The sequence below is a fragment of the Agelaius phoeniceus genome, chromosome 13, assembly GCF_051311805.1.
Source record: "Agelaius phoeniceus isolate bAgePho1 chromosome 13, bAgePho1.hap1, whole genome shotgun sequence".
Lineage (NCBI taxonomy): Eukaryota > Metazoa > Chordata > Aves > Passeriformes > Icteridae > Agelaius > Agelaius phoeniceus.
The window spans coordinates 14,407,234-14,420,226 of record NC_135277.1 but is presented as its reverse complement, the minus strand read 5'-3'; the positions used below and the strand labels follow the sequence as shown (position 1 = coordinate 14,420,226).

Genomic DNA, 12,993 nt, shown 5'->3' with positions numbered 1-12,993 from the left:
TGAAAATTGGAAGAATTTATGGATAGGAAGCAGAAAGGAAAAGTAAGAAAGCTAACAAAAAGCTGTAAACCAAGAGTTTTCTTTCTTAGCTAATCCTTTCATTTTTGACTGTAAAGACAGGTACACATGTAGTGTTTTTGGAAGTATGAAACTGTAAGACAATTTGCTACAGCTGAATTACAAGTAAAAATAATTGACTTTGAATGAATGAATGAGTGAATGAACTTCCATGACTGTCATTGTCATTTCCTGTGCTGTAAGAGCCTAAATGAGGGATGTGGGACTCCAGAGAGTTCTTCAAAATGCAGTTTATTATATCCAAGAGGTTCCAGCAGTCCAGGGTGGTGGGTGACAGAGCTGTGCCTACAGGTGTCAGCTCCAGCTGCAGGCAGGCCTGGAGACCCTTTGGTTTAGGTTACAATGCATTATAGACTTTTCTTTGCTGAGCATCTTCATACAGTAGAACCAATCTATACCTTAACTTTTACCTATAGCCTATCATAACTACTATAATTACCATATTCATGTTACTATTCTCCAATCACTAAAAGTTAGTACTTTACAGCTTAGACTAGAAGTTGTTTTTCAGTTTTCTTGCAGTGGAAAATTCTGAGACCTTTTTTCTACTTGCAACATCTGCTGCCTTGTTTGCCTGTGCTATCTTTCTGCTTGGTAAAAACATCTTCTTTGAGGTGGGTTTATCCTTTGCTCAAGTCATAAAAACCCCTTCTAACTAACTCACCCTTTGCCTCCTTGGTTATCCAGTAAGACTGGCTCAGCAATTCTTTTCTTCTATATCAAAACTTGCTTCCATCTCTATTCCTTCTTCAGATTCTACATTTAAAAATCTTTCTGCTAAGCACACACATCTGTGAAACTTTCTTGCCAAACTTCCATCCTTCCCAACACTGTGCCCCTGTTGTGTCTCTCGCAGTGCTCGGCAGAGTGCGGGGACGGGATCCGCACACGCTCCGTGCTCTGCATGACCAACCACGTCAGCAGCCTGCCCCTGGAGGGCTGCGGCAACAACAGACCCGCGGAAACAACGCCCTGCAACAACGGGCCCTGCGCTGGCAAGGTCGAGTGGTTTGCTGGGGGCTGGACACAGGTAAGGCAGGGACCAAGTCTAACATGTCTGTTGCTTTTCTGCTGGTATTTTACTTTTAAACTTGTATTTCAATGCAATAAAGATGTGTGCCATAAGGTATTTCTTCATCTCTCTAGAGTATTTTTTGGTATTTTAAAGTATCTAAATACTCTAGATACCAAATATATCTATAGATATTATATATATATATCAAATATATCTATTTGGTATCTAGAGTATTTCTCTCTACAGTATTATTTGGTATTTTTCCCTGTATTTTACTGAATTGATGTTCAATACTTTTCAGCATCTGCTGAGTTTTTTTACTTTGATAAAAAGAAAAAAAATTGGTTTTCTTCTCCTCTCTATCTTCATTTTTTGTTTTTCACCTACTGACCCAGTGTATTTATGAAAAGAATGGTGACAGAATTCTGCTCAGCATGTTCAGGTAAACACTAAAACAATGGATTTGAAGTTCTTAAAGTAGAGCCTTTGTGATCATGCATGAATGCAGGGAGATACATACCTATACATATGTATGCATATGACATTTTTAAAAGTTAAAGAAGGCAAAAAGCAATGGCTAAATCCAAAAGTTAGCTTTGGTATTCTTGTACTGAAAGTCATTACAATAAGCAAAAGAACAATTTTGGTTAGTGGGCTCTATACTGATACTCTGTCCTCAAAGTAAATTCTTCCCTTCATCCACATCTAGTAGCCCTTGTTCCAAATGAGCATTTCTTCTGTCAGGTACAAAGGCATTTCAGAAGCTGCTAACTCATGCCCAGGCATTTGTGTCCCTTTGTGTGGGCTCTGGCATTGCCTGGAGAGCCTTTGGGACTGCTTGGTGGAGCTGTGCTGTTAACTCACTGCACTGCAGATCCACAGTCCTTCCAGGAGATAAGGAGCTGGAAGTTAAACTGGAACAGCTGAGGGGGACATTACAGGGCTACTGCTATGCTAATGCTTTCAAGTGCAAGTAAAAATTATTGTGTATCAAAATATGTATAACAATAATAACAAATTCATATTTAAAAAATCTTTATCTGCAGTTCTAATAACAGATGAAATCCAGGCCTTGTTACTCACACTGCTCCAGACAGTGAACAGGAACTCTATACCCATTTTGCTGTGCTGGAAAGGTTTTCAGTTCAGAGCATCCTGACTATTCTTTTAATTCACCTTTTTTCTTTGCAATTGAATTGTTTGATGCACACAGTCAAAGTCTGACAACATCAGTTCTACTGGCCAAGCCCTGGCTGCTTTATCTGGTTTTTAATAGCAAGATGAGAGCAGTCAGTAGGACAGAGCAGTGGGGGAACACTGAGGGCTGGCCTCCCCCTGCCAGAACTAAGGTGGGTGTTCACATGGTGCCTTTAAGAGGAACCATTGAAAGAGATGTTTTGTGTTAAAGAAAGTGCAGTTACTCTACTTCCTGTAGAATTTATTCAGGTGCATTTATCTTAAGGTTCTTCATTCAGCTCAAGAGTTTTGTGGGAATCTGGTAAAGGGATTGTAAATTCTACCAAAAATATAAAGAAAATCCCCAGTGTTAGGAATGTTTCATTGGTTTAGGCTGGAAAAAGCCTTCTGAAAACCGTAGTCCTTTATGCAACCTAGAAACCAATGTGTTGCTGTAATCATCTTCTAAAAACCTTTTTACAAGTGCCAGAAACAGTATTGTGTGTGTACTTAACCTTTAAATGGGCAGTAGGAATCCAAGTGAGTCAAATTCACTTTTCAGGACTGGAACCAACACTACATCACATAGATACTTGCAAGCATGAAAATAACACCCTGGCAGATCAAGGCATTTTCTAAAAACAGCACAGAATGTGAGGCTTTGTAAAGCGGCAAAACTGTGCTCTAACCTTACAACCTTCCAAAGTTCAGTGCAGCACATAGGATCCTGCTTCAGCAAGAAACAGTAACTCTGCTTATGGAGAAAGTGAGTTATGCTTCTCTGTTGATTGGGAAAATAAATACCAGTTTCTTTTATAGCTACAGGTAAAACTACACTTTGAGATTTTTCCAGAACTACACTTAGAGTCATATGTCTTCTTCATGAAGATAATTAGAAATGTTTTGAGTCCATAGTAGCATGTGATGTAGAGAAATGTTACTCTGTAAATAAGTTGATGGACATAAGGAGAGTAACAGATTTTCCCACTTTTTTTGTTCCCTGATACAGTGCTCTACTGAATGTGGTAGTGGAACGCAGCAGAGAGAAGTAATTTGTGTTAGGAAAACTGAAGGTAATTTTGAAGTTTTGAACCCCTATGAATGTTCATATTTGGAAAAACCTCCCAGCCAGCAGTCCTGCTACCTCAAACCATGTGGATCTAAGTGGTTTCATACAGAATGGAGCACAGTAAGTCTGTCATGTTTTCCTGTATCTGTACTTTATTTGACACATCTTTTTCTCTTTATATTGAAAGAGAGCACTATTTGCATACAACCACCCATCATGAAATTGATTTAACTTTGCACAGGAATGATAATAAAAAGAAAGCAACTCTTTGCCTGGTGGAACATAGAAAATTCAGGAAGTATCTTGACCAGAAAGAGACACGGCATAGTTGTCTTTGTATCATTGATGTCTTGTTCATAGAATCTTCCTGTTTTAGAAAGTTGGTTTTGCCCTTACAGTGAGACAGTGTGGTACACTTAGAAGTTCCTTTTAGATCTCTAGTTTCATTAAAATTAAGGAGTATTTAATAAAGAATGAGGCATGTATTCATTAGAGTCAGTTTTACCATAATATTTTACTGTAAACTCTTCACTGTAATACTTAGAACTTCACTGGGAGAAAATGTGTTGTACAGCTTCATGTATCTTCAGTTTCCCCTGGAAGTGGACCAGCTGCATTTACCACTGTGCCACAAAACACTTCAATTTCATCCATATTTCCTATATATGATGTAGTTTATTAGTTTTCTACAGAAAAAAATCAACATTTTTGTCCTAAATGAAAATCAGGAAGTCCATCGTCATCTTAGAATGAGATGACACCGTATTGAATGCAGTCACTTGGACCCTTTGTTGAGCCATAGCTCAGGTTGCCATTGGCAGCTCTGCAGTGTGGATGCAGCTCAGAATGGTTTGTGTGAAGTGTGATGTGAGTCTTGCTTCCATTCTAAGTGCTTAAGATCTCTAGAGACCCAAAGTCCTTATGGCTGGATGTGGATGTGGAATAATTACAGTATTCCATACGGGCATGTAACAGGAGTAACTCTAGAAAAATCCATGTTCTGTTACTGTTGCACATGGCTGCCCTTTCAAATGTGGGTAAAGATTGTACTTAAAGATGAAAAAACACTTTAAAAATGTAATATTGAGATTACTTGGGTTAGTTTTTTACAATATATGATTTTATGATCACGATAAGTTGTTTATGCAGTGTTAGGAAAATAAATAATTATGCCAAAAAAGTCAGAAAGAAAACATTCTTACTAGTTTTGGGCTATTAGGGTTTTAATCGTAAATGACCCAAGTTTAATTAAGTTTTTGAGCATTAGGTCAAACTGGACAGTGAGCCAAATCTCAAAGACCTCACTCAGGCAAAATCCTTGGCCAATGGGGATTTGCTTCAGTATGGGCAGAAATGTGTAATAATTGGCTTTAAAAGTACCATAACAAGCAAGTACAAAAGTCTTTGGCTTCATAACAGACCCTGAAGGAGCACAGAAATATTTCCTTAAGAAATTCAAAGAAACTTACAATGGTTACTAAAATCATTGTGCTGCAAGAAGTGAAAAATAATTGAGTGCTAGGGAAAAAAAAAGGTAATTTAAATTATTCTTGCTTGTATATAAATGGCAAAAGGGACAGTGGAGGGCAGGGCAGTCAAGTAATAAAGTTCAGTGCAGTTAAGTTCTTAAAGCAGGAAACTATGGAAAGAGTAGATTTGGGAGATACATCTAAATGAGCAGAGAACAACCAGACTAATTAAAGAAGCAGATGCTAAGTAATAAATTCAGAAAGGGAACTGTTCCAGTTTCATTTCAGTTGCACAGCATCCACTATGTTTATTTGTCTGCTTGTTGCTGCTGTGGTCAAAAATGTTTGGGAATCTTGAAGAACATTTTCCCTGTATATTAAGGGCTTCCTAGGTAGAAAATAAAACCAGTAGGGTGAAGTTGATAAAAGGCTGCAGTGACACCTGGCTCTGGCATCAAGGTTCCCTTGTTTACTGGCTGTAATGACACATCTCCTATGGCCTTCATGAACTCCAGTTCATTGTTTCAGTGTTCCAAGTCCTGCGAAGGAGGCTTCCGGCTGCGCGAGGTGCGGTGCCTGTCGGATGACATGGCAGCCAGCTCTCAGTGTGACCCACAGCTCAAACCTGAAGAGAAGGAACCCTGTAACACACAGGATTGTGTCCCTGAAATAGGTAAGGGAGAGGAAACTTCTGTATAACTGTGCAACTCCATCTAGTGGAGAAGTTCTTTTATAGACTTCAATAGTATATATTCTTTATTGAGTTCGGGGTTTTATTTTTACACAAAATACAGCTCTTTTCTGTGATTTAAAAGTAGGTTTCCAATGAAAATGTTTTCCTTGTAATGTGTAAGAAACTGGCTTATTCTTGAAGTTGCTGAGAATGCGAGAGATCTGCTTCTGTGAAAATGGTAAATTCAGGGTGTTTTTCTGCTGCCTCCTTGCATTCTCCAAGGTTTCTCTTGGAAGAGTCTTTAAAACAAAAAAAAAGGTATCATTATATATTGTTTTTGGAAACAGGTTCTATAAGAACCAACAAAATTAAACTAAGGTATTAAGTGCAATGAAGCAATTTCCTTTTGTATATAGTAAATACAGGGATGCACTTAATTTGCATTGGAATTAGTCATTCATCTCATACAGATTTGAATTTTATAGTAATGAGAATGGCTAAGAAGAGAAAAAAGCAAGAATTTAGAGGCAGTTTTAACTCTGAATGTTTTCCAACAACTTTCAGTTGAGAATTATTCAACATGCTAAGACAACATTAAAAACCCGGGGAAATGGGGATAGTTACATTTCTTCCATGCTTTATATATCTTTATATGAAGTCCTAAATAATCTAATTTATTTGCTTAGGTAACCTATTTTAACCTGACAATGAATGTTCAAATCCAGGTTTTACATGGTCAAAGGAAGAGTACTGATTAGTTGTTGCTCTAGTACTGTTTTCTTCAGTTTCCTCTCTCTTCCTTTCTCTGCACAGATGAGAACTGCAAGGACAAATACTACAACTGCAACGTGGTGGTTCAGGCCCGGCTCTGTGTGTACACCTACTACAAATCAGCGTGCTGTGCCTCCTGCAGCCGCGTGGCCAACAGACAGCCAGGCTTCCTGGGCCGCAGATAACACAGCCTGCCCTGCTCCCTGCACCTCTGGCACTCTGCACGTGGAGCCTGGGCAGTGCTGCTGCTTGGACTGCAGCACTTGGAGCTTCCTAGACATGGGGTTTATATTGCTGAGTGCATCGAGACTTTGGTTAAATCTCACACCCTTTCAGTTATTGTGCAGTTATCTCTTTTAGGATGTTTGTTGTAAAATCATGATTTTTTTAAAGCATTCATTTTTAATGATACTATTATTTGCACCTGCTCATCAGATACTTATTTAAGGAACATACTGGCCTTAAGATTGTGAAATTAATGAGAACTAAAATCAATTGCAGTCAATACTGGAGATAATTGACCAGTATGGATGCAGCTGCTCCATTATTTTCTGAGTGCTTACTTGGTTTTTTGGACTGCCTTAAGTTAGAGGACTAAATCAATGAAACATGCATGAGAAAAATGACTTCCCAAAGAACCAGACCCTTGAAAAGCATTTATCATCAGTTTCCTAGCACTCTAACATTTATTTTTAACTACTTCAGTCCATTCATAATAAATCAGAGTCACTGTTAAGGTCTCTCAGTTGTCTTTTTAAGTGATGTCCTGTCCTTAGGCAGCAAATATATACACACTTGACTGCCAGAAGGTGCCTTTATATTTAATTCATAAACTCATGAAGACACACTTTTTTAATTCTGTATGGATTTTAAAATCCATTCCCTACCAGAGTGACACTGGTGTCTAACTCTTTAACAGCTGCAGCTGTCAGTGAGACAGGTTAACCAGAAAGGTGAAGAACCTTTGCTGGTATAAAAAGTGATTGTTTCCATTGGTGAGGTCTCTTTTCTGTAGGGGACTTATTTCAGAACTGGGATCTTGCCTAATTCTTGTCTCTGCACTATTGTTTAACAACTGCCAAACCAAAGTACTTTGTTCAGACCTAGTCTGGAGATGTCACCAGTTTCTGAAACAGCCACCAAAGGAGAGAGGTCTGTGTGCCTTAGAGCAGTCTGTTACTCCTGGTATCAGGCAGCAGTATGGGTCTGGTAGCTGAGTATCTGTACAGAGGGGATCTTAGCTTTTGGCATTCTTCAGGTTTTGATCAGTTATTACAACATACTTGTCTTTTTTTGCTCAGTGTTTCATTGTGCAGATCTATTCATACCACTCATTTCCTGTTGCTTAAGAATGGCTGCAGACTTAGAGCTGATTTTAAGTGGTGATTTTTCATTTCTGCAATTACTGTACTAAGCCTTGAGACTTGCTAAGGGCAAATAGTATACTATGCAGTGCAGATGAGGTTTTGCATTATCTGCTTGTTCTCTAGCCTTTATTTGAGAGGTCTTTCAAATGTGTAAATAAGGCTGAGGGGAAAAATAGAAACACCTCTGCTTATTCAGCTGTTTATTACAGCATATTGCTTGTAAATTAGTGGTGCCCATCTATGCATCTGTTCCTAAAGTGCCTGATGTCTGAGTTGCAAAGCAGCTTAATAATCTATGTTCAGCCAATCCCAGAGGTGTGGTTAAGGTATCCTGCCACTGATGCAGAGCCATGTTTGAGCCTCATTGTGTTTCCTTTTCTTCTTGCTGCTTTGGTGGAGAGGAACGCTGGGAGGCAAAGGTTGCTGAGTGTGAAAGCAGTCACATCAGTTTTTGTGCTGAGAGCCACAGGAAGGTGGAATTCCTGTAGTCTAAAAGCTGCCTTGCATTGCCATTAACTTCTGAATGTTCTGATTTGGTCACTCTTGAAAAATATGTTTTGGATATGATGAACTACTACTGTTTGGCTACATGAAATGAAGAAGTGTTTCCCCTAAAATTTGGAGGTACTCTTTGTGACTACAAATTGTTGTATGTCAGCCAAAAATGTCATTGGCTGTTTCTGTACACTTTGACTTGGGCTTTTTCACTGTAAATAATAGACATAAAGTTGTTAGAAACAGAAACTCTAATTAGGAAACTTTAAGTTCATTAATCTTTCACAGTCCTCCTGTTTCCTTGTATTACAAAGATTTATCCACAAAGATAACTTTACAGATTTGTTACCATATTATGTTCCTTAGATTCTTGACCAAAGAATGATATGGATATAGTGCAGTGTAAACAGCTCTGGAATCCAGTACTTCTGAATACAGATTTTCATCTGTGTATCTAATTGCAGCAAATCTTGACATGCATTATATAATTTTTGCTGTTATCTCTTTCATCCCAAGGAAGTGTTCTCTGTCAGCTTAAGGGAAATACCTGTTCCATGAAAAGGCTTCCTGGAAACCCTGAGGCAAATGAGATGGAGAGGGAATCTGGTTTGCAGTCATAGAACAAATTCTTCTTACACATGCTTTGGCTGTGAGACCATCAGTGACTCAGCACATAGATAGATCCCCCTATTTTATAAAATCTGTTATTTTGCTCTGGAATATATGGCCATTAGCTTATTTACAAAGATGATCATCTTGTAGGCTCTGTTAAGCTGCCACTAATGTAAACAGTGTTTGTGAGAGCTGTCAAGGAATATATACATACATGGCAGTATAACCCTGTATTACATCTAAGGTATGCAGCTTTGTGAATTTAATGCAGTGAGATATGGTTATACAAACTGTACTTTATTTTTAAGTAAAGAGACATTTTTCAGATGTACCAGATTAAAAAGAAAAACAGTTGTACTTAATTAAATATCTAATGGTAAGTAAATATTAATGGGAAGAAAAGTACCAGAATGCTGCTGAACCTAATCATTTATCATCTCTTCTCATGTGTCAGCATTATTAAAATAGTTGTTCCTGCAAAATGAACTAATGAGCCCTTTTCATCAGCACTTTGATATACTAATATTGTCTGCACAAGTGCTGTGCTAAGATTTCCCCATCTCACAAAGCATGATTTTTAAATTGTGCCTATAGCAAGTGTTTGTTCTAATAGAGCTGTGCCCCAACTTAGGAGGATGCCTGCAGGGGATTTGATTTTATCTTCTGTAAGTCAAAGGTGGCCTTAATGAATGTAGTAGACATAGAGCAGATGTGAAACCAGTATAAGTAAGAAATTATGTGTATTATCAATTGCAAATATCAATTATGCACACTTCTGATTTTTAATGTTTTAATTTCTTTTTCTGACAATTTAACAGTCAAAAAAATGCAGAATGGTGGAAAAAAAATGCTTCCTTGCCTTGAAGATGCCTTATGCAATCCAGGAAGACCAGAGTAAGTTAGATAATTTATTGAAAGAGTCCAGCTGCTTATGGGTTAAAATCTGCATACAACTTCCATGTCCTACACACATGCAGCTGCTCAAAATCAGCTTCATCCAGAGCAGGCCCTGTGTCTCAAAGGACTTTCCATTGGGAATGGAGGATTCCTGGTGCAGTTGTTTATCAAATTACCAAGGGCTTGTCAGGTTTTGCTAGCTCCTGTGCAGTGTCATCTTCAAGCATATGTAGGTAGAATTCCTTGTGTACACCAAAAGCACACCACATTTGAGAGACTGAATTCATGGAGTCCTCCCTTCCTCTCGCAGAGGATGGTGTGAAAGTCTGAGGGTTGCTCCTGTGGGAATGACCTGTGCATGTGCCTGCCTTGGCCAGCAGGGAGACAGTCGGTGTTTGCTTTGGTCTGTGGCCTTCAGGCCCAGGGCTCAGGGCAGGGCAGGGCTGGTCAGGAGGCAGGGCAGTGCTGGGGAGTGCCCCTGGCTGTGCTGCAGGCCTGCAGCCTTGCAGCCCACCCCTGCTGGGTGGTCACAGGCTCACTGCAGGACCACCTCAGAATCCCTGCACAGGGTACTGCTGTCTTCCTCATTGCACACATAAACATCCTGCTTTCCCCCAGTACTTCAGCAAATGGAGAACTTTGTGTATGAATAAAGCAGTGTTTGGTGTTACTGCTTAGATCCCAGTGTTATGGCAATGTGGTGCAGTCTTGTGTCAGTCATATAGTCTGTAGTCCTGCACAGTGGTCCTCACTGAGGGAGGAAGGAGGGAGGTGCTCCTATGGCTCGTGTAGGGCTCATACAGGAGGCTTGGCCTCTTTATAACATGTACCACTGTAAGTAGTAAAATGTGCCTTTTAGGGCTTTGTTTTTCCCCATCCTCATCCTGACTTACCTCCCTTTTACACCAACACCAATGCTTCTCCTGTCCTTTTTATCTCACTTTCATCCCTTTGTCCTTTGGATGACAATATTAAATTGCTGAAAATCCTGAACTGGCCTTTGGTTTATAAGAATCTGTGTTAGAAATAAGCCCAGCTGTTAAGAGAGCTGTATTTTTGCCAGCCCCTGGATTTTTGTGTCTGTGCATAGCCATGCTGGCTAGTTTAAAATGCATAGTAGTAAAGGACATACTGAATTAATTCCTGTGCAATGAACCTGTGATTGCACAGCTGTTGAAGTCTGTGGTGGCCCTTTATTCTCATATGTAAGATCTATTGCACAGAAATAGTTATGGTCCTCACCAAGGAAAAGCCATGTGTTTACCTGTTTTCTTCAGACTTTGTGTCTCTGACTTCCTAGGAGCTATTCTGTGTATTGGGCAGATAATTCATGTGCATGCCTGGAACTGGAACAAAAACCAAGAAATTTTGAACATGAAAGTAAACTTCATTTATTGCTATACTTATAGAATGTTTGTGGGAGATGAAATTAGGCATTGTTTAGAAAACAGAGTAAAATAATTACTTCTACATCAGAAATGAAAAATCATCCACTCGATATTTTCAATATATTTTAAAGCAAACTTGTAATCATTATGATGTTTCACTGTGGGTAAAATTCAGACCGGAAAGGGAGGAAATTCCATTTCAGAGAATTCATAGCAGACCTGAATTTGCTCCTTTACTTCTCACCTTTTAATAACCAGAAGTTCAGAGGAGAAGAGTCCCCAGTTTTCTATATCCCTATGTACTGTAACTGGATAAGTACCATCATACCTGGAGAGGAGGGGAGCTTTATTCTGGTGGATCATTCACCTTTCAGCACATCAGTGCTGCTGACCTGTTTTTCCACACTGTGTTTGGGTCTCTTGAGACCAGTGGCCTTGGCAGGGTTGGGTACATGCGAGCTTGTGAAGTCCCATCATAGTCACTCAGGATCTACAGAGAGGATCAGGAAGGACGGGAGACAAAAGAAACCCTAACTTTTTTTTAATATGTATAAAATTGTCTATTTGACCCTCCTAATTGATTTTGGGAGAAGGATATACTTTATTATAACTTATTTTGTTGTTATTTGTAAATACAAGATGTCTATGGGAAATATGTAATTCTGAGCTGTGTCTATGGAACAAGCCACTGCACCAAAATATTTCAAATATTTAGAATAGGCAGATTTTTTTATTAAAAGGGACCTAATATGTATTTATTTACATATACCATTCAAATTTTGTCCAGCTTTTTCATTATACTAACCCATCTTTTTAGGGAATTTTATAGCACAGGTATTACATATATATTTTTGTATATATGTCATACTGTAAATCCATAATACAATTTTCTAAACTTTCTGATTAGCCAGTTCCTTGAGTGAATTAAAGGGGGAGAGCATAAGCAAATTGCTTTCTGACTCGTTCAGGAATATATATCCGTGGCAATGTACCTGAACCAGAACTGTACAGCATCCTTTTCATATTGTATACATTTTCTCTTTGATGAAAAAATGTTAACTATTTTTGTTTATGACTAATTTATTTTTTATTATTGTGGAAAATAAAGTAACTCAAGATGAATTTATGTGACATGTTTTGGTTTTTTTGGTTGATTTCAACTTGAGTTTGGTGAGAATTACTTATGGATCTCTCAGCTTCCAGCGCCTGCGCTGTTCCCGAGGAGCGGCAGGTGCAGCAGTGCGCGCACGGCCCCCAAAGGGCGCCGTGAGGGGGAGCTGTGAGGGGGGCGCCGTGAGGGGAGAGCCGTGAGGGGGCACCGTGAGGGGGGAGCTTTGAGGGGGGCGCCGCCAGGGGGCGCCGTGAGGGAGGAGCCGTGAGAGGGCAGCCGTGAGGGGGCACCGTGAGGGGGGAGCTGTGAGAGGGTACCGTGAGGGGGTACCGTGAGGGAGGATCCGTGAGGGGGCGCCGTGAGGGGGGAGCCGTGAGGGGGGAGCCGTGAGAGGGCAGCTGTGAGGGAAGAGCCGTGAGGGGGGAGCCGTGAAGGGGGCACCGTTAGGGGGGAGCCGTGAGGGGGCGCCGTGAGGGGAGAGCCGTGAGGGGAGAGCCGTGAGGGGGCGCCGTGAGGGGGAGCCGTAAGGGGGCAGCCGTGAGGGGGCGCCGTGAGGGGAGAGCCGTGAGGGGGGAGCCGTGAGGGGGGAGCCGTGAGGGGGCGCCGTGAGGGGAGAGCCGTGAGGGGGTGCCGTGAGAGGGCGCCGTGAGGGGGCGCCGTGAGGGGGCAGCCGTGAGGGGAGAGCCGTGAGGGGGTGCCGTGAGGGGGCTACCGTGACGGGGCAGCCGTGAGAGGGTACCGTGAGGGGGTGCCGTGAGGGGGGAGCCGTGAGGGGGCGCCGTGAGGGGAGAGCCGTGAGGGGGGAGCCGTGAGGGGGAAGCCGTGAGAGGGTACCGTGAGGGGGCACCGTGAGGGGGGAGCCGTGAGGGGGC

General features: G+C 40.9%; 1 protein-coding gene across 2 annotated transcripts in view; it reads left to right on the top strand.

Annotated features, from left to right (window-relative positions):
* THSD4 (thrombospondin type 1 domain containing 4) overlaps positions 1–12,141 on the top strand; it is a 238,819-nt gene extending 226,678 nt beyond the window's left edge. For both annotated transcript variants that reach the window (XM_054641791.2, XM_077185428.1), the window contains 4 exons: positions 935–1,108; positions 3,279–3,458; positions 5,336–5,480; positions 6,294–12,141. In XM_054641791.2, the coding sequence (XP_054497766.2) occupies positions 935–1,108; positions 3,279–3,458; positions 5,336–5,480; positions 6,294–6,436 (642 nt within the window). In that variant the 3' untranslated portion in view covers positions 6,437–12,141. The remainder of the gene's footprint in view (positions 1–934; positions 1,109–3,278; positions 3,459–5,335; positions 5,481–6,293) is intronic.
* Positions 12,142–12,993: the final 852 nt, after the last annotated feature.